This window comes from Harmonia axyridis, chromosome 5 (genome assembly GCF_914767665.1).
Source record: "Harmonia axyridis chromosome 5, icHarAxyr1.1, whole genome shotgun sequence".
NCBI classification, from domain to species: domain Eukaryota; kingdom Metazoa; phylum Arthropoda; class Insecta; order Coleoptera; family Coccinellidae; genus Harmonia; species Harmonia axyridis.
Genome location: NC_059505.1, coordinates 39,059,740 through 39,079,601, shown reverse-complemented (window position 1 = coordinate 39,079,601; position 19,862 = coordinate 39,059,740). Strand labels below are relative to the sequence as shown.

The following is a 19,862-nucleotide window of genomic DNA, read 5'->3' as shown; positions in this document are numbered from 1 at the left end:
GTGATTTTGCCAGTTCCCTCAATATTGCCGGTGTGTAGGTATAAAATTATTTGTAGTTTCCTTTAAAGTTTTATTTTAGAAAATACTGCTTGAAAGATGAAACAAAGCAAATTATCCAGGGTTCCAAAAACAAGTTTGGCTAGAAGGAAAATGTATGAAGCAATGTTTTTAGGACCTTTTTTACGGCCTGGTAGCATCTGTTTGATTCGCGTGCTAACGATACTAAAATATTACGGTTATTTTTCTCCCATAATTCTCATGGGTTATATCACGCTATAAGAATACATCCCTGTAAACATCCTGTTGTTACGAAGACATCGTTAAATGTGTGTTCCATTCAAAAACGGCAACCGAATGACCGAACTTTATAAGGGTGATTCCGATTCGTATCAACGTAATCCATAGGGATAGGTATAAATAAAAATACCACTCACCCTTATTACACCATTAAAAATCCATAGCTGCCTCGAAGAATTTCATTCGTTTGATGGAGTAATGAAGAGATTATGTTTCGAATGAATGCCGCCAGGGAATATTCATTTTGATTTGGTTTATTTGACATTGTTTTGAAGTATGCATGTGCTCTACAGGGTGACACAAATTCGATGCTCACTGAAAAAATTTCGAGAACTACAATCAGATTCAGAGAAGAAATTTGCTTTCGTTTTTTTTCGGAAGTCGAGGCTCTATTGTAAAAAACTAATTAGACATTTATGATTCAAAGTATTGTCCATCGCTGGCCACTACTTTCTCCCATCTTTTCAGACATACCACGTTGAAAAAACTGGTCATCTTTTGAAGTGATCCACGAATCGATCTAATTTTTTACTTCTTCATAAGACCGGAAATGCTGGTCAGCCAGGCTGTGTGCCATTGATCGAAACAAATGATAGTCCAAGCAAGCAACGTTCGGAGAATACGGCGGATGGAGAACGACTTCCCATTCCAACGTTTCCAAGTATGTCTTGACCACTTTCGCAACATGGGGTCGAGCATTGTCATGCTGTGAAATCAGTTTATCATGTCCCTCATTGTATTGCGGCCGTTTGTCTTCCAATACTCGGCTCAAACGCATTAATTACGTTCGATAACGATCGCCTGTGATTGTTTCAGCCGGTTTTAACAACTCATAATACACTACGTCAAGGTAGTTCCACCAAATACTAAGCATGACCTTGAAACCGTGAATATTCGGTTTGGTTGCGACGTGGAAGCATGGCCGGGATATCCCCATGGTTTTCTGCGCTTGGGATCATAGAAATGAACCCATTTTTCGTCTTCAATCACAATGCGATGCAGAAATCCCTTCCGTCTTCGCCTTGCAAGCAGCTGTTCACAAGCAAACAAACGCCGGTCAACATCTTTTGGTTTCAACTCGTACGGCATCAAATTTCCTTGTTTCTGAATCATTCTCATAGCTTTCAGGCGTTTTTAAATGACTTGTTGCGTCACTGCCAATGATCCTGTCAATTCTTGTTGCGTTTGACACAAGTCTTGATCAAGTAATGCTTCCTATGCTGCATCTTCGAAAACCTTCTCTCTTCCACTGCCATGATGGTTTCGACGTCAAAATCACCGTTCTTGAAGCGTTGAAACCACTCTCGGCACGTTCTCTCACTGATAGCAGCCTCACCATAGGTATTTTAGAGCATTCGATGAGCCTCAGCCGCAGATTTCTTGATATTAAAGCAGAAAATTAAAACCTACCGCAAATGACGAGAATTTAGCTGGTAAGCTGACATGTTTTATCGAGAATAACTTTATGATGCAGACACAAATCGACTAATATTTCGATGGCGTTATGTTTACAAATATCTAAGCTTATGGTATGACATCTACGATCTATTTATTCGACTACTGCTTATCGACACAGCCATCTATTGCGAAACGGCGAAAGCAAAGTTGTACACCTAATATAATCAGCGAACTAGAAAAGAATGTCAGTAGCACTCAAAAATAAGAGAATTCAGGGATACGATAATGTGAGTGATATTAAGAAAAAAGACAAAGGTTTACTTTTTCTTATCAATACTGAAATGAATTTAATTTTTGTATTTGATTTAAATCGTTGGTTTTTTGTTAATAAATATTTTCCCTATGTTATTGTCAAAATTTTTCAAAGAGATATCTTCAGTTCTTTCATCTCTCGGTAGAAGACCTCGACTACCCAATCTTTGCCCTCTGTCGAGTTGACTTCTGTTAGGGCGACAAATTGAGTCCCAGCCTAGGGGGCAATTTGACTAGCTACTGCTCTGCCAAAATAATAATAATATATTTTATTCTGTGAACTATAGGTATAAACAGTAATTACGGAGGCGTGAGCCTGTACGTGATCTGTAAAAGAAACACAATAACGAATCCCACAAGAATATCATAATAACTCCATAAGAGTATCAAATAATCCTCAAACACACCGAAAACATTCGAGGTAAACAACCCGATAAAGCTCGGTACACACGATCACTCCTGAAACGTTCGGTGTTTTTGTAGTAATACGATAAAAAAAAAAGTTTGTTTGATGTCGAAGTGGGGAACGGAACCCATATTGAGTATCCATCGTAGATTTGTTGAACCTCTGATTCCGGTGTCCGGGAAACCTCAATTATCGAAAAAAACCGCTCTCTCTCTCTCTTACTCCGTTTAGTTTAATGGATTTATTTTCTAGAGTCGAATCGCGTGAAATGGGAAATCGAACCTACCGTCTGCGGGAAGCCGAACAAGAGAGTGGATTTACCTCACCGTACTCACCTTGCACTTTGGACCAATAAAGCTGAGTGCTGCGATCAATTTTCCGCAAGAGGAAAAGCTGTTTTCACGCTAAAAACATACGAATCGCAAACCAACACTGTAACCCAGGTTGGGGTTTGCTCGGTCCAAATTACCGCTGAGATGTACAGGGTGGTTCAAATTCCGATGCCTAATCTCGAAAATGAAATGTAACATCGACATTCGCTTTTCGGTTTGACAAATCGATACTTTTTCAAAGACAAAAATTGACTTTCAATGAAAACGCCGAAAATATATGAATAATTTCAATTCATGAACTATTTCTTATCACCGTGAATACCAGCCTTTAATAAAAGTAAGCAATAGTCAACTGTAATCGAAAAGAGTCTTAAAATTGATAAAAGTTATCGAATGGAAGGAAAACATTTAAAAAAGTAAATGAAAGGAGTTTTAACATAGATAAAAGTATTATAATGGAAAGTAAAAATTGATTAAACTAAGTGAAAAACTACTTTTATCAATTAATCTTCAAATTAATTCAAATGAGGTACGATTACTTCAAACATAATAAAAGTGAAGAGAGTCTAAACATAGATAAAAGTAATCGAATGGAAATCGAACATTGATAAAAGTATTTGAAGCAATCATAAAAATTAAAGTAAAAGCACCTAGTCTAAAGCATAAAAAATTCATCAAATGGAAAGTAACCATTGATAAAAGTGATTAAAAGCAATCTAAATATATATTAATGTAATCGAATGAAGACTGAACATTGATAAAAGTAATTGAAAGGAGTCTAGACATGGATGAAAGTGATCGAATGGAAAGTGAATATTAAGGAAGGAATCTAAACATTGATCGAAGTTATTGAAAGGGGTCTGAACATATATGACTGTAAAAAAATGAATCTGAACATTGATAAAAGAAATCCAAGGAAGGAGAACATTGACAAAAAAAAATTTAACAATGATAAAAGTTGTGAACTGGAAAATGAACAATGATTAAAGCAAGTCAAGAGAGTCTAAACATAGATAAAAATAATCGAATAGAAGTTTAGCATTCATAAAAGTATTTGAAGGAAATAAACATAGATTAAAGTAATCGAAGTAGTCTAAACAATGGTAAAAGCAATCGAATGGAATGATATCATTTACAAAACAAATCAAAAGGGTCCTTACCATCAAAAATAAATTAAATGGATAGTGAACATTAATAAAAGTAATGGGATGGATAAAGAACATCGATAAAAGTAATTAATAGGAGTCTAAACTTGAATGTAATCGAATAAGGACTGAACATTGATAAAATCAAATGGTAGCCTAAACATAGGCAAAAGGATTCGAATGAAAAGTGAACATTAATGAAAGCAATCGAAAGGAGTCTGAACATTGATAAATGTAATCAGATTCAATGAGAACATTGGAAAAGTAATCAAAAAAGCCTAAACATTTTAAAATTGATCAAATGTGTGATCATTGATAATAGTAATTAACAGAAGTCTAAGCATTTGTGACTGTAATCGAAAGGAATCTGAACATTAATAAAAGTAATCCAATAGAAGGAGAACGTTGACAAAGGGAGGTTTAACAAAGATAAAAAAAATGTAATGGAGAGTGAACATTGATTGAAGCAAGTGAAGAGTGTCGAAACATAGATAAAAGTAATCGAATGGAGATTGAGCATTGATAAAAGTATTTGAAGGAATCAAACGTAGATTAATGTAATCGAAAAGAGTCTAAACATTGATAAAAGCAATCGAATGAAATGAGAACATTGATGAAAGTTATTAAGAAGAGTCTAAACATAGGTAAATATAATCAAATGGACAGTGAACATTGATAAAAGTAATTGAAAGAGTCTGAACATAGATAAATGTAATCAAATGAAAAGTGAACTATGATGAATGTGTTCCAAAATATCCCAAACATTGATTAATATCACTTATCGTAAGATAACAAAGTCCAAATCGAATTAAACCGAAGAATACTAAAAAATAACGAACAAAACCAACAACCTCCCATATTTGCACTCCTGCTACATCAATCACAGCAAGTTTCCACCAGTCCAAACAGATACCTCGACGTTCCCAACTGCAGAACACAAAAGTAGAACATCTCCAACACCCGCAAACTCCAGATGCGCTCCCCAGGGGACGGCAACCGCCCCCTCCCGGCCAAAATTGGCAGCGAAGTAGCTTCGGCAAACACGAGACCCCCCCCCACCGGAAATCGAAACTAGAGCTCTGGAGCGTTCTTCTTCTCGGGGATTCCCCCGCGCAATGCACATCCCTGATCAAACAGACACGCCAACGGATCTCCTAATGGAACAATTTGATATTCATTATTTAATTACGGCACGTTCCGGATGTCTGCTTTGATACAGGTCTGAATGGGAGCGCTGACGTCAGCGCCATCTATAGGCCGACCGTTAATTCCAGGGAGTTGGTAAGCCTCCTGCGGGAACTTGCGAGTTTGGGAACTCATGCTTGGCCTTTCATCTTGTATCGGAAACGTCAGGCAGGGAGTGACGTCATGGGGGGTCAGTGGCGTACGGTGCTCGAAAGCGAGAGGTATACTAACTGGCAAAGAAACTGCAACATCTAGAAAGAGCTGTTTGAATTTTAAATGTTTTCTGGTAAAACATAGATAGTATAGCAAGGAGTAAATGATTGAATTTGGAGAAAAGACTGTGAAGGTTTTTTAATGTAACCAATTCTTGTTACTTAAATATTGTAGTCGTTTTTCAAGTTTTTAAATTTGACAACAAGCCAGCTGTGCGAGGAGATCCAAAGTCGATGTTTAGTTGTTGTCAAAATGCCTAGAGCACGTGTACGCGGAAGTTATCTCCAGATAAGTGAATTTGAAAGAGGTCGAATTATTGGTCTACGGGAGGCGAGGTTGTCATTTCGAGAAATCGCTAACAGTACGAACAGAAATCCAACTACTGGTATGAGATGTTATCAAGCGTGGTTTGATAATGGCATTGAACGGGCACAAAGAAGTTCAAGATCAACGTCTAAGACTTATGGCTATTAGAGACCGATTCGATCTTTGGCTGATGAGTGGTTAGGAGAACAAGGCCATCCTGTAACTGTCCGAACGGTTTACCGCCGGTTAAAGTCTTTTGGACTGCAGCATTATCGACAATCTTGTGTTACCTCTAACAGTTTAGCATTGCCAGCAACGATTATAGTGGTACAGAGAACGTTAACATTGGAATGTGGATTGGCATCTGGCCGCCCAGATCCCCCGATCTTTCGCTTATAGAGCATGTTTGGGACAACATGGGTAGAAGGCTTGGAAATTTACCTCAGCCCCCACGGACTTTGGCGGCTCTGAGACATGAAGGGCAGGTAGCTTGGGATAGTATCCCTCAAGAAAAAATAGAACATCTTATTGCATCAATGCCGAGACGTGTTCGGGAGTGTATAGATAATCGCGGTGAACAAACACATCATTAAAAAATTGATTAAAGAAAATTGTAAACCCTTCGTTTTTTTTTCTCCAAATTTCAATCATTTACTCCTTGCTATACTTTCTATGTTTTACCAAATTTTAAAATTTAAACACCTCCTTCTGGGTGTTGCAGTTTCTTTGTCAGTTAGTATATCATACAACATTATTACGATTCCAATCTTGCACTTGTATTGATCCACTAGTTAGATGGTATATATGTCGTTGATCAGGATTTATCTAAACTTCAAACGTCGCAATACTTTCCTCGACAGAATTATTATCACCAATTGATTTTAAACGTCAATTCAAACTTTGAAATTAATCTCGTCACGTGACCCCTATATTGATCCAAATCTGCAACAGCTGGCCAGCCTTTAAATCTTTCAATTCGCTAACCCTTTCACATTCACAATAACTGCCTGCACAGGCTTGGACGGTAGTTAAAAACAGTATAATTAATTTGATACTAAAAGTGTTTTTTTAGAGCTATAGAACTTTGAATTGCAATAAAACAACGATTAATTATTCGATTCATATGAATTTTATTTATCCGCAAGATAATCTTGTGGCATTACATTTCAAATATGATTTCTGGCATATGACCGCCACGGCTGGCTCGGATGTAGTCCAATCTGGACGTCCAATTTTCGATGACTTTTTCCAACATTTGGGCCGTATATCGGCAATAACACGGCGAATGTTCTCTTCCAAATGGTCAAGGGTTCGTGGCTTATCCACATAGACCAATCACTTCACATAGCCCCACAGAAAGTAGTCTAGCGGTGTTAAATCACAAGATCTTGGACGCAAATTCACAGGTCCAAAACGTGAAATTAGGCGGTCACCAAACGTGTCTTTCAATAAATCGATTGTGACACGAGCTGTGTGACATGTTGCGCCGTCTTGTTGGAACCACAGCTCCTGGACATCATGGTTGTTCAATTCAAAAATGAAAAAGTTAGTAATCATGGCTCTATACCGATCACCATTGACTGTACCGTTCTGGCCATCATCGTTTTTGAAGAAGTACGGACCAATGATTCTACCAGCCCATAAAGCGCAACAAACAGTCAGTTTTTCTGGATGTAACGGTGTTTGATCACTTGAGGATTAGCTTCACTCCAAATGCGGCAGTTTTGTTTGTTGACGTAGCCATTCAACCAAAAGTTCGCTTCATTGCTAAACAAAATTCGCTTATGGAAATCAAGAACAACGGCAATCTCATTTTGGGCCCATTCGACGAATCTACGCCTTACTTGATGATCGTTTGACTTCAATTCTTGCACGAGTTGGATTCTGTAAGCACGCAAACCAAGATCCTTCCGCATAATCTTCCATAAAGTGGATGGACACAGATCCAATTCCTGTGCTCGATGGCGGATAGACTCATTCGGGTCTTCCTCAATGCTACGCTCTACAGCAGCAATAGCTTCTTCTGTACGCATCGTACGGCGTCTCTGGGGATGCGAGTTATCAAAAAGAGTAAACGTGGTGCGAAAATGTTCCATGGTTAATCGAATTAACTGCTCTGATGGACGATTTTATCGACGATAAAATGGACGTAGTGTGCGATACGTATTCCGCACAGAACCATTATTTTCGAAATGAAATTGCACTATTTGCAAGCTTTGTTCAGACGTGAGTCTATTTATGATGAATTGCCAAAACAAACTGAGAATAAATCACTTGACAGCTGTTAAATCGATCGCCATCTCGAACAGTAATGCCAACTTAATGTTATATACCTCGAAAAAAAACACTTTTTAGATCATGCATCAATGGACTTTTGAATCAGTCTGTATATGGGTCGTGCAAAAATATAATTTTCGCCTCCATTTTCAACACTTGCACCGGATGTTTTCTGGACTCCCCCTCTGAAAAACTAATAAAATTTCTGGATTGAAATATGGCAGATAAACAAAGCGACATCCTTTGACGTTCCCAAAAGTCCCCCGTAATATCTGGCAAAAATTTTCATCTCTCGTTTTTCGCGAAGAGTTTTATGTTTAATTTAGTATCGTCTTGATGGCGCATCTCTGAATGGCACTTATTCCTTTCTGGGCATGATAAAATCTGGTTGCGGAAATTAATCTTTGGATGTTCCTTTTTTGTTTGAACGTACGCGGTGGACAAAAATGAAGATGGGGATTTTAATTTCGTTTACAGAGACGATGTTTTCGTACTAGGAGGAGCTGCACTTGTACCCGATGGAGATGTAATTTTTTTATAACATGACGATAGCGAAATGTGTCGTTATTTATGAAAATATCATTTATCACTGAGAAATGAACAATTTTTCTTTTACCCTGACTATTCTTAAGTAAACAGTGACGTCCGGTTCAGTTTCGAACGATATAAAGGGTTGTCCAATTGGTGGTTTCATTTTTTTTCAAAAAACGAGTATAGTTCAAGAAAAATCAATGGATTTCATTTCATTGTAAAGGGGAAGATATGCCTTCAACTGAAGACAACTAAAGGGTGTTTTTTTTAGAGCTATAGAACTTTAAAATGTAATAAAACAACGATGGATAATTCGATTGACATGAATTTTATTTATCCGCAATATAATCTTGTGGCATTACATTTTAAATATGATTTCTGGCGAATGACCGCCACGGCTGGCTCGGATGAAGTCCAATCTGGACGTCCAATTTTCGATGACTTTTTACAACATTTATGGCCGTATATCGGCAATAACACGGCGAATGTTGTCTTCCAAATGGTCAAGGGTTTGTAGCTTATCCGCATAGACCAATGACTTTACATAGCCCCACAGAAAGAAGTCTAGCGGTGTTAAATCACAAGATCTTGGAGGCCAATTCACAGGTCCAAAACGTGAATTTAGGCGGTCACCAAACGTGTCTTTCAATAAATCGATTGTGGCACGAGCTGTGTGACATATTGCTTGCAGGAGTGTACTTCTTGTAGGAATCATGAATTTGTTATACATCCGAAATAGTATATTGTTGAAACACGTTTGATTCTTACCATATTTTCACATAGGCGTACAACTTTGCTTCCGCCGTTTATTTCCGAAATTCGAGGCTTTATTGTAAAAAACTGGTTATAAAGGGTGTTTTTTTTTAGAGCTATAGAACTTTAAATTGCAATAAAACAACGATGGATTATTCGATTGACTTCTTCCAAATGGTCAAGGGTTTGTGGAAAGATCTTGGAGGCCAATTCACAGGTCCAAAACGTGAAATTAGGCGGTCACCAAACGTGTATTTCAATAAATCGATTGTGGCACGAGCTGTGTGACATGTTCCACCGTCTTGTTGGAACCACAGCTCCTGGACATCATGGTTGTTCAATTCAGGAATGAAAAAGTTAGTAATCATGGCTCTATACCGATCACCATTGACTGTAACGTTCTGGCCATCATCGTTTTTGAAGAAGTACGGACCAATGATTCCAACAGCCCATAAAGCGCACCAAACAGTCAGTTTTTCTGGATGTAACGGTGTTTCGACATACACTTGAGGATTAGCTTCACTCCAAATGCGGCAGTTTTGTTTGTTAACGTAGCCATTCAACCAGAAGTGCGTTTCATTGTTAAACAAAATTCGCTTATGAAAATCGGGAACAACGGCAATCACATTTTGGGCCCAATCGACGAATCTAGCAAGTCTATTCATGATGAATTGCCAAACCAAACTGAGAATAAATCACTTGACAGCTGTTAAATTGGTCGCCATCTTGAACAGTAATGCCATTTCGAAGTTATATACCTCGAAAAAAACACCCTTTTTCTAAGCGATCAGCTCTTCGAGAAATAACACGGAGGGATAACTTTTCTTTGGGGATTCAAGGCTTGGCTTGATTTTCAAGCTACTTGGTTTGAGCTTGTCTTGATTTCAAGTCTCTCTAAGGAAAATGCTTTATCAGGGATCATCCTTCATGAAGCTAAGATTTCATTCAAAGAAGCATATAAATTAGATATTTTAGAATGTTACAAAAAAATTCACCATCGAGCAGATCTTGTGCTCTCATCTGAACATAATTTATTCCAGAAGTAGTGGTGTGCTTTTGGTCCCTTTCTTAATGAGAGGCACAATCCAACCAAAATCTCCACTCTACTAATCTCCAGGAAGCGCGAAGGTTCGTAAATTCTAAATTCAATTAAAAGGGCGTTGAACATTCCAGAGTTCGAACAAGGCGTACAATCTAACCCCTAGAATTTCATCAGGAGCGATGCCCTCCAAAAGCGCAAACCTGCTACGAAATAGTATCGTGAATTCTTGTTCAAACATACGTCCCGAGAAAACAAACATCCGTTATTTCATCAGTCCTCGAATGCCACCTGCCTTCTTGAAATTCCAATAGTTAGTCTCTGAAGTCCCTAAATTCGAGATTGAAAATCCAGCTAGGTAAACCAATCAAAGGAGAAACAATGGGGTGGTTGATTGTAAGAAAAATAATGGTTGATTTTAGTTTTTCGCCAGAGTTTAACGCCAGAGAATGATACTTGTCAATTGTGTTGTTCAAATTGATTAGGATTCTCTAATGGTTTCGTTGGAGTAAACATATCCTTTGGACACGTGATATTTAACACGAATCGTAAGGAGTGTCGTCACGATTTGTAAGACAAACACAAACTAACTGTCAACTGTCAAGAGTATAAATGAATAGTTTTAATATTGAATTATTCTGTGGAATCATCGTTTCATAATTCTCCATATAGTTTGGCAGACTGTAACGAAAAGTTAAAGTTTTTTCTCTTTCCTTCATAAGATATTCACCCTAAATTTGGCATAGATATTCCAGTTTGAAGTTTTCATTATGTGATGTACTAATTATCAATACAAATCTACAGGGTGATATTTTTTCCTCCAGTTTAGAAAAATGTAAAAAGAAACTTTGATCCAGTAATACACTTTTTCCTGTAATTTTGTCGTATCTGCCGAAATTCGAGGATTCGTTTAAAAAAACTGGTTATTCATTTATGATTCAAAGTATTGCCCATCGATGGTCATTACTTTCACCCATCTTTCGGGCAGCGTACGAATCCCGCTTCGAAAAAACTGGTCATCTTTGGAAGCGATCCACGAATCGATCCAATTTTTTACGTCTTCATAAGACCAGAAGCGCTGGTCAGCCAGGTCGTGTACCATTGATCGAAACAAGTGATAGTTCGAAGGGACAACGTGTGTAGAACACGGCGGGTGAATTAGGACCTCTCATTTCAACATTTTCAAGTATGTCTTGAGCACTTTCGCAACATGGGATCGAGCATTGTCATGCTACAAAATCACTGTATCATGTCTCTCGTTGTATTGCGGCCGTTTGTCTTTCAATGCTCGGCTCAAACACATTAATTGCGTTCGATAATGATCGCTTGTGATTGTTTCAATTGGTTTTAACAACTCATAATACACAATGTCGAGCTGGTCCCACCAAATACTGAGCATGGCCTTGGAACCGTGAATATTTGGTTTGACCGTCGACGTAGAAGCATGACCGGGATATTCCCAAGATTTTCCACGCTTGGGATTATAGTGAATAACCCATTTTTCGTCTCCAGTCACAATGCAATGCAGAAATATCTTCCGTCTTTGAATTGCAAGTAACTGTTCACAAGCAAACAAACGCCTTTCAACATCTCTCGACTTCAACTCGTACGGCACCCAATTTCCTTCTTTCTGAATCATTTCCATGACTTTCAGGTGTTTTGAAACGACTTGTTGCGTCACTCCCAATGATCCTGCCAATTCTTGTTGCGTTTGTCACAAGTCTTGATCATTGTAATGCCTCCAATTCTGCATCTTCGAATACCTTCTTTCTTCCACCGCCATGCTGTTTTTCAACGTCAAAATCACCGTTCTTGAAGCGTTGAAACCACTCTCGGCACGATCTTCCACTATAAGCAGCCTCAACATAGGTATTTGAGAGCATTCGATGACCCTCCTCTCTGTATCTCGAGAACAAAGCGTTTGCGTTTATAACACTTTTTTTCTTAAAATTATCCAAGGTATCCTCCAATTTAGGAACACCCTATATACAGATAAAATCTCAAACTTATCGGATTTGTAATCAAGGAAATATTGGTTTTTCCTTTTCCAATATTCTCTTTGAATTTTGGAATTTTCTATGGTTCTGATGATATGATCAGGTTGAAATTTTGCACGAAGCTTGAAATTCTTATTTTATATCTACGACCAAAATCTCAACACTGTCAGTTTTGTGTACACGGACATGGGTTATGTTTCTTTTATATTCTTCTGCAGTTTTTTTTTGGTTCTGCTGATACAATCTTAATGAAATTCTAAATGAAGTTTGAAATTGTTATTTGACACCTAAATGCAAGATTTCATTTCGATAACATCAGTAGTTTTCTAAAAGTTTACGAACGTCACATATCACTATCATCTCATTACAGTTAAAAATAGACTTCTATCCAGTATCGACCAATTTCATCTCAATATTCAGAGTTTAGAGTACCATCAACATAACTTCGTTATTCTATGCTGTATTCAGACAGACTGCATTGTAGGCATGACAAGATAGTTAGTAAACTTTTCGCCTAGCTAGGCGCTCAGCAGAATCGATAAGCAGATTATACCGTATTCAGTTCATTGGACTTTATGATGAATCGTCAAACGAAGCGTACAAATTCTCAGACAGGATGTAGTTACAGACTACAGAGTGGACGGGAGACGAAACCGTCTAGCTAGAATATCTCACGAATAATTCATAGAATAAATGATTCATCTAACTAAGCGGATTCAGCGCAATTATCTCCGTTGGTATATAGGTAAGAAGATAGGTCACGAAATTCTCTTGTAGGTTCATATCCAAAACCTTCGAAAGAATTACATCATACAGTTTCCACGATCCAGCTTTCTGGATTAGGTACTTACGATATATGTTGCTAAGAACGTCGGTAAGTGATTTTAATAACGTCTAAATTACTTATCATTTCCTATAAAATAATACATTCAGTTCTGTACAAAAACCAAAAGAGAAACACCCTGGTGGAATCTTCCTGGGTTGTATCATTCCAAAAAGTTTCTTCGAAACTTTGACACTGCCAGCGTTCAACAAGGTGCCTACTATTTCGTTTGTTTGTCATCTTGGGTAGAGTTATACGGTACTGATGATCCCTAATAACGGTGAAACCGGTATATCGCTACTCTTCCTCGATGACATGCATTCTCCTTGGGTTACTTTCGATTATGATTCCTACGTAATAGCGTGGAAATCTTCTGTCTGACAATGAAATTGTACTTCTCTTCCTTTTTTTCTTCATTCATTTCCAAATATCAGCCGTTTTATTTATTATATTTCACGATGAATGTCGTTTAGGCTGAAAAACGTAGGATTTTCCTAGTTGACGTGGGAATCTGCTTTTTCGTGGTACCCGTGGAGGAAGTAGTTAGGTTTTTTGTCCGCTGGATGGCGCACCGCAGTAATTCATACTGAGTAGCGTCTGTCAGCGTTATATAAGGTGCCTACTATTTCGTTTGTTTGTCATCTTGGGTAGAGTTATGCGGTACTGATGATCCCTAATAAGGGCGAAACCGGTATATCGCTATTCTCCCTCGATGACATGCATTCTCCTTGGGTTACTTTCGATTATGATTCCTACGTAATAGCGTGGAAATCTTCTGTCTGGCAATGGTTATGTTGATGGCATTTGGCTGATTCATTAACCAGATAAATAATTAATATCGTATGATATTATAACACTATTGGAAATTGTTCTTCTTTTTCTTTTTCTTTTCATCATTCATTTCCAAATATCAGCCGTTTTATTTATTAATTTTCGAGCAAATTAGATATCGTCTGAAAGATAATATCTTGTTGATTGAGGACAAAATATACTCATGATACAATTGAACTTTTTTCGTTCGCAAATTTAAAATATTGTCATTCATATTATTCAGAAAATTTATGTGAAAAACTCATAAGAATCGGTGGTTGTAAGAGGAATAATCTGTAATGTCGTTTTGAACTGAGAAGCCACGTAGTGCTATTCCCTCTCAAGACGTAAGAATAATTCTAGCCTTCGTTACGCCCTCTATCTAAGTTATATAGCTGAAAATGAACTTCCACAATTCCTGGGAATCACCATCAATCCTCAAATTAAGGTGCTCTCTTCTCTTACGTAGAGATTAACGTCTTCGAGAGTCTGCCAACCAAATGGGAGATGAAGATCGTCATCAGACATCAGGGGTGGCTGGCGCGAGCTACAAATTGGCTGAGACAGCCGTTTTACCACAGCTCGACCTTCTTGAAAGAAATCGGGAGCAAGGCGGACCACGAATCGAATTACGTTGAAGCTAATCAACGCTGAAATTCAGAGAGGAGACTAGTTATACCTCATTGTGATGAATTTTGGGCGTGACTCACCTCTGGGATATACAAGGGCGGTCTTGTGAATTCGGGATTGATCGATACTTCAAGAGTAGGGGAGAAGGACATACTTGGTTTTATAGGGATTCGAAAATCTATCTGAATAAAAATAGAATTTGAAAAAATTACCATTTTTTCAAGCTGTAAACAGTGACTACCAAGTGAGCACTCGGTTTATGCAAAACGTTAGCTCATACTAGACTATATTATGGTATCTACGAGTCAAGTGGACGAAAAGTGATGCATATACATATACAATATATGATGCACTGTGGACGCCCAAAAGAGGCTACCACTGACAAAAAAATCAAAAAAGTTTACAAAATAATTTTGAATGACCGTAAAGTGATGTTGATCGAGATAGTAGACATTGTGAAGACATCATCTGAACGTGTACATCATATCATCATGAATATTTGTAGATGAGAAAGCTGTGTGCAAAATGGGTGCCACTCCAGCTTACAATCGATCAAAAGCAACAACGTGTTAATGATTCTGAGCAGTGTTTGAAGCTGTTTAAGTGCAATAAACCTGAAATTTTGCGTCGATATGTAAAAATGGATGAAACATGGCTCTATTATTTTACTCCGGAGTCCAATCGACAGTCAGCTGAGTGGACTGCACACGATGAACTGAATCTAAAGTGAGGAAAAAAGCAAAACTGTCAGCTGGCAAGGTTATGGCATGAGTATTCGGGGATACGCAAGGTAATATATTCATAGATTACTCCCAAAAGGGCCAGACTATCAACAGCATTATTAAATAGCGTTATTGGATCGTTTAAAGACAAATCATACTACAAAAATCGTATCGAAAAGTTTTAAGATCGCTATAATCGCTATATCGCCTTCGAAGGCAACTATGTTGAATAATAAAATCGAATTTTGCCAAAAAAAATTTGTATTATTATGGTAGACCGGGGACTTATTATGTTGAACCAATAATTTACAAATATGGTAATAGTAGGAAATATCCTTGAATTCACTTGCAATAATAACAATAACAATAATAAGACAATGTTCAAATCAAATTTATCAAAAAAAAGAAAGTAACAATAGTGTTGAATTGCGGAAAACAGGTTTCCAACAATTGAAACAACACTATAACTATTATTAAGATACAAAGTTGTCTGAATTTATCAAGAGATCTTCAGCAGAGTTTTCTGACTTTATTTCATACAAGCTTAGTACACGACCTTCAGTAATCGAGAGATCGCTACTTTGACTTTCCCACGATCCGAGAAGTACAAGCCATATTCTCAAAGTCATAGATCCAGACCTCTAGGTTCTGATTTTTTCCACTGAAAAAGCGAAAAATCCAATTTAACTAAGCACATTAAGCTTGATTCCATTTAATCAACCAGGCCCATTTCAGGTGGTCTAGCAGCCGCCAGTGGAACCGGAGGCATCGCGGCAGCCGTGGTGACCGTCATAGGGCGCCCTCTACCTACCATCTCCGAAACTACAAACACCACCGCCTTCACCAACGTCTCCTCCAACTCTAGCCCGGAGAAGACCTCTTGCGCCAACGGCCTCGAGGCGGACGGACCCACCACCACCGACTGTGGCGCCATCTACACCCCTCAAACCTTCTACCCCATCAAGAGGAAACCCAAGGACAACGCAGACTCGAAGAAGGAACGCAAGGCAGCCAAGACGTTGGCGATCATCACTGGTGCCTTCGTGGTCTGTTGGCAGCCCTTCTTCATAATGGCAGTGCTGTTGCCCATCGACGCCAATCTCTTCAACAGGTATTTCAATGATAACCTTCTTCGTCTTCTTTCAGTGCCTCTGCTAGTGGAGGTTGATGACAGCTATGGTAAATTCGTCCCTCTTTTGGGCGGTATGAACGCACGTTTGGACGTTTATCCTTGTCTAGTCTCTCACGTTTTTCATTCTGATCCTCGTTTCCCCTCCATTTTGCCCTGGAGCTATTTATACTGATCTCCCCTCAACACGTGTCTGAAGTAGGCCGTTTTCCGCCTTTTAATAGCTCTCTTCATCTGTTCCTATACTTTCTAGCACCCTCTCATCCTACACTTCATATGTCCGAGCAATCTTGAGCATTTTGTAAAAAATTCATACAAATGCTTCGATTTGCCTCAGTGTTGGCTTGGCTATCCAGACTTATATCTCATATAAAAGAACATAGTACGCATATATCATTCGAAGACGTAGTTTCAAGTTTCCAAGGCTACGTTACTTAGAAGTCTCTTCATTCGCTAAAATGCTGATTCAGCATACACTATTCGATGTCTTGGTCTAGACTAGACTGCCAGTTATCCAGCATCTCAAATACCTGATTTTCTCCACTTATTCTATGCACTAACCTTCTAGAACCATGTTGGCTATTATATTATTGGTCTTCGAGATTACCACGATCTTTATCTTCTTTAGATTGATTAATATTCGTATTTTCGTCCTTTCACCCAGACAGCATCTATTATTATCTTTTGTAAGGATTGTTCATTATCTGTTAACAATAATGATAAATGTGTTTCCTACTATGACTCGATATGAATCAGTTACTTATCAATGTAGTTTTATCGTATTCTTACTGCAATGTCCAGCGCTTGTTCCAGACATGTCCTAAAGAATATAAGTTCTGGGTCTCTTCAAGTCGTGATGAATTCTCTGATAGCTTTTTACGCAATGCTATGGTTAGAGAATTATTGAGCTACTCTGTCCACAGCTTTGTCCGTAACCTTTAACAATAGACCTTTTAACAGATTTCAGTAAGCAGCAGTAAGCATGTGCTATACTCAAATTAATTATGAATTATCATTTGGTATCAGTTCATGTGTCTATATTACAAATTAGTAAGAATATTTTGAATTCCATATGTAGTCTCTGGTTTAATGGATCTAATGATCCACATACTAGATTGTAGATTAGAAATTTGACCGGGTTTCCTTACACTGTGACTCTTATCAGAGCTCTTCTCACCATTAGTCGTCGTAGTTTACAGTTCTACCTCCAGTACCAGAGTTCTAATGAACTCCAGAATATCTGGGATGGCTTCAAAGAGGCCAACTCCTCAATTCTACAATTCTCTTGCCTAAAGAATTTTTGTGTTGACTCCATAGACGGAGAGTACTCATCAGCTCTATTTAGCTACCGGTACTCTTGGTCTGTCAGCTCACTCTATCCACAATCTCAATGTGGATCAATGTGGATCTATTAGTTCTACCGACCTGTGGGTCTCGTAGATCACCTGATTTACAACTACCATCTATATTTTCCAACAGGTACCTCATGTCCTTCTTCCTGTGGCTGGGCTACTTCAACTCCACACTCAACCCCATCATCTACACCATCTTCAGCCCGGAATTTCGACACGCCTTCAAAAAGATTCTGTGCGGCAGGAACTACGCACGCAGAAGCCGACACTTCGGCATCAGACACTTCCAATGATGGCGGCAGAGTGACCGCTTCCCTTCGGACACTGCTAGGGCGCCGCCTCCAGTGGCGGCGCGGTTGGCGGCCAGTGTCGCCGCCACGGCAGTAGCGTCGGGCGCCAGAAACGTGACGTTCAAGTGCGACTGATCCGAGGAGAGGTGGTCGCGGAAGGTGACGCCCTCTAGCGACAGTGACGGTAGTGACAACGCAGATAGACGGGTTTATCTCGAGATGGGACCTCTGTGATGTCCTGACTACTTGTGTGCGGGTGAAGAAGTGGACGAAATGGTACACAATGATGTATAGAATTAGTTTTAGGTTCGCGTCGTGAGTTCATGATATTGGTTGGCCGTCGACTTTGATGGATTTGAATACGGTAGTGCTGGCGTTCTAGTGGAACAATTCAACCGGTTTACCTTCATATTTCGGGTTATGTATCTTCGATGTGTATTATAAACAAGGACTATAAGCCTTGTTTTCAATAATTTTGTTAATTAATCGAAAATTTATTTTTAAATTTCTTGCCGTATTGTAAATCAAAATATTTCAATATCATAAGAACGAAATCCTTGATGTTGTTCAAAACGATACATCTGAAAGGGATATATCAGCAAATCAATTTGATTTTCGTTAACACAAAAGTTCTGACAATATATTTTCAAACAAAAATATTCTTAATGGCTCCACACTTGAGGAACAACTAGAATCTTAAAAAAAAATTGATTTACCGAATGATTCGTTCTTTTTTCTCATCAGCTTTTTGGTCTGACTATCACTAACGAATGCTAAAAATTCCAAATGGTCTAACTGTTTTTTTCAAAACGATTCTCGTTTATATCGATTTGTTCACACCAATTCATTACCTTCCAAAATACAATTGATCTATAAGGCAGAACAACAGTCTTTTAAGAATTTAAGTAGTTATAAAGAATAAAACATGACTCATCCGCATGAGATATAATACCAACAGTTCTCTGGAAAAATCTGCTTTGAATTTGTGAGGTGTATCAGGCAGGAACCACTGAATTTCCTCACTGTTGATTCTCTCCGTGGTCTCAGTGGATGAAACACCGCAATTGAACACTTTGCCAGACACAATATGAATAAAACTACAAATTACAAATTCGAAAGGAAATAAACGAATCTCCGTTGAATTGTAAGTTGTAGATTTAAGGGGTGTTGTATTGCACAGCATCCTTATGGTCTATTGTGTTCACCGTCAGAGCTGTTCTCGACAATAGTCGTCGTAGTCTACAGCTAGTCCTTCAGTTCTGGCGTTCTAATGAAGTCCTGTATTTGAGATAGCTTCCTCATTTCTACTAGTCTCTTGTCAAAAGCATTTTGTGCATTGGCTGGCTAGCATTTCGTCACCAGGTGATCCGGAGTTTCTTTCTCCTCCCCACAGAATTTGCTCTTGTCGTTTCTTGCTTGACTCATGAGGTGCTTCCTGAGATGGCAATGCTATAGGTGTAAGGAATCCAATAAGGAGGTGCAGCGAATTCTTGCTAAGATCCAGATACTTACTTAGATCTCGCAGTATTTAAGTTTCAAAAAATCATTTTGGAATGATCCAACCCAGCAAGATTCCTTCTCCTGAAACTCTTGTTTGTAGGTACATTTAACTATACCACAGAAAGGTTCTGGGCAAATGAAAAGAGTTTGTGGTCCTTTTCTGGCAAGTGTTTTGGTCTTTTCATTGCCTTTAATTCTGGAGTGACCGAAAACCTAGACTAAATAGACCTTGACAAGAAACAGTCTTACAAGAACATGATGCTATTGGAGCTGGAACTGACCTATAAGGAATCCAGTGAGGGGGGCTAGCATTCCCTTGCTAATATCCAGATACTTCTTAGATCGCGCAGTATCAAATATTCGAATAAAATTTTTGGAATGATCTAACCCAGGAAGATTCCACCAGAGTGTTTCT

At 38.5% G+C, this 19,862-nt stretch overlaps 1 protein-coding gene across 1 annotated transcript in view; it reads left to right on the top strand.

Annotated features, from left to right (window-relative positions):
• The window catches only part of LOC123680755 (5-hydroxytryptamine receptor-like), a 146,242-nt gene extending 127,188 nt beyond the window's left edge, over window positions 1-19,054 (top strand). Inside the window, exons 5-6 of the mRNA XM_045618810.1 lie at window positions 15,912-16,287; window positions 17,785-19,054. Of these exons, the coding sequence (XP_045474766.1) occupies window positions 15,912-16,287; window positions 17,785-17,950 (542 nt within the window). The 3' untranslated portion in view covers window positions 17,951-19,054. The remainder of the gene's footprint in view (window positions 1-15,911; window positions 16,288-17,784) is intronic.
• Window positions 19,055-19,862: the final 808 nt, after the last annotated feature.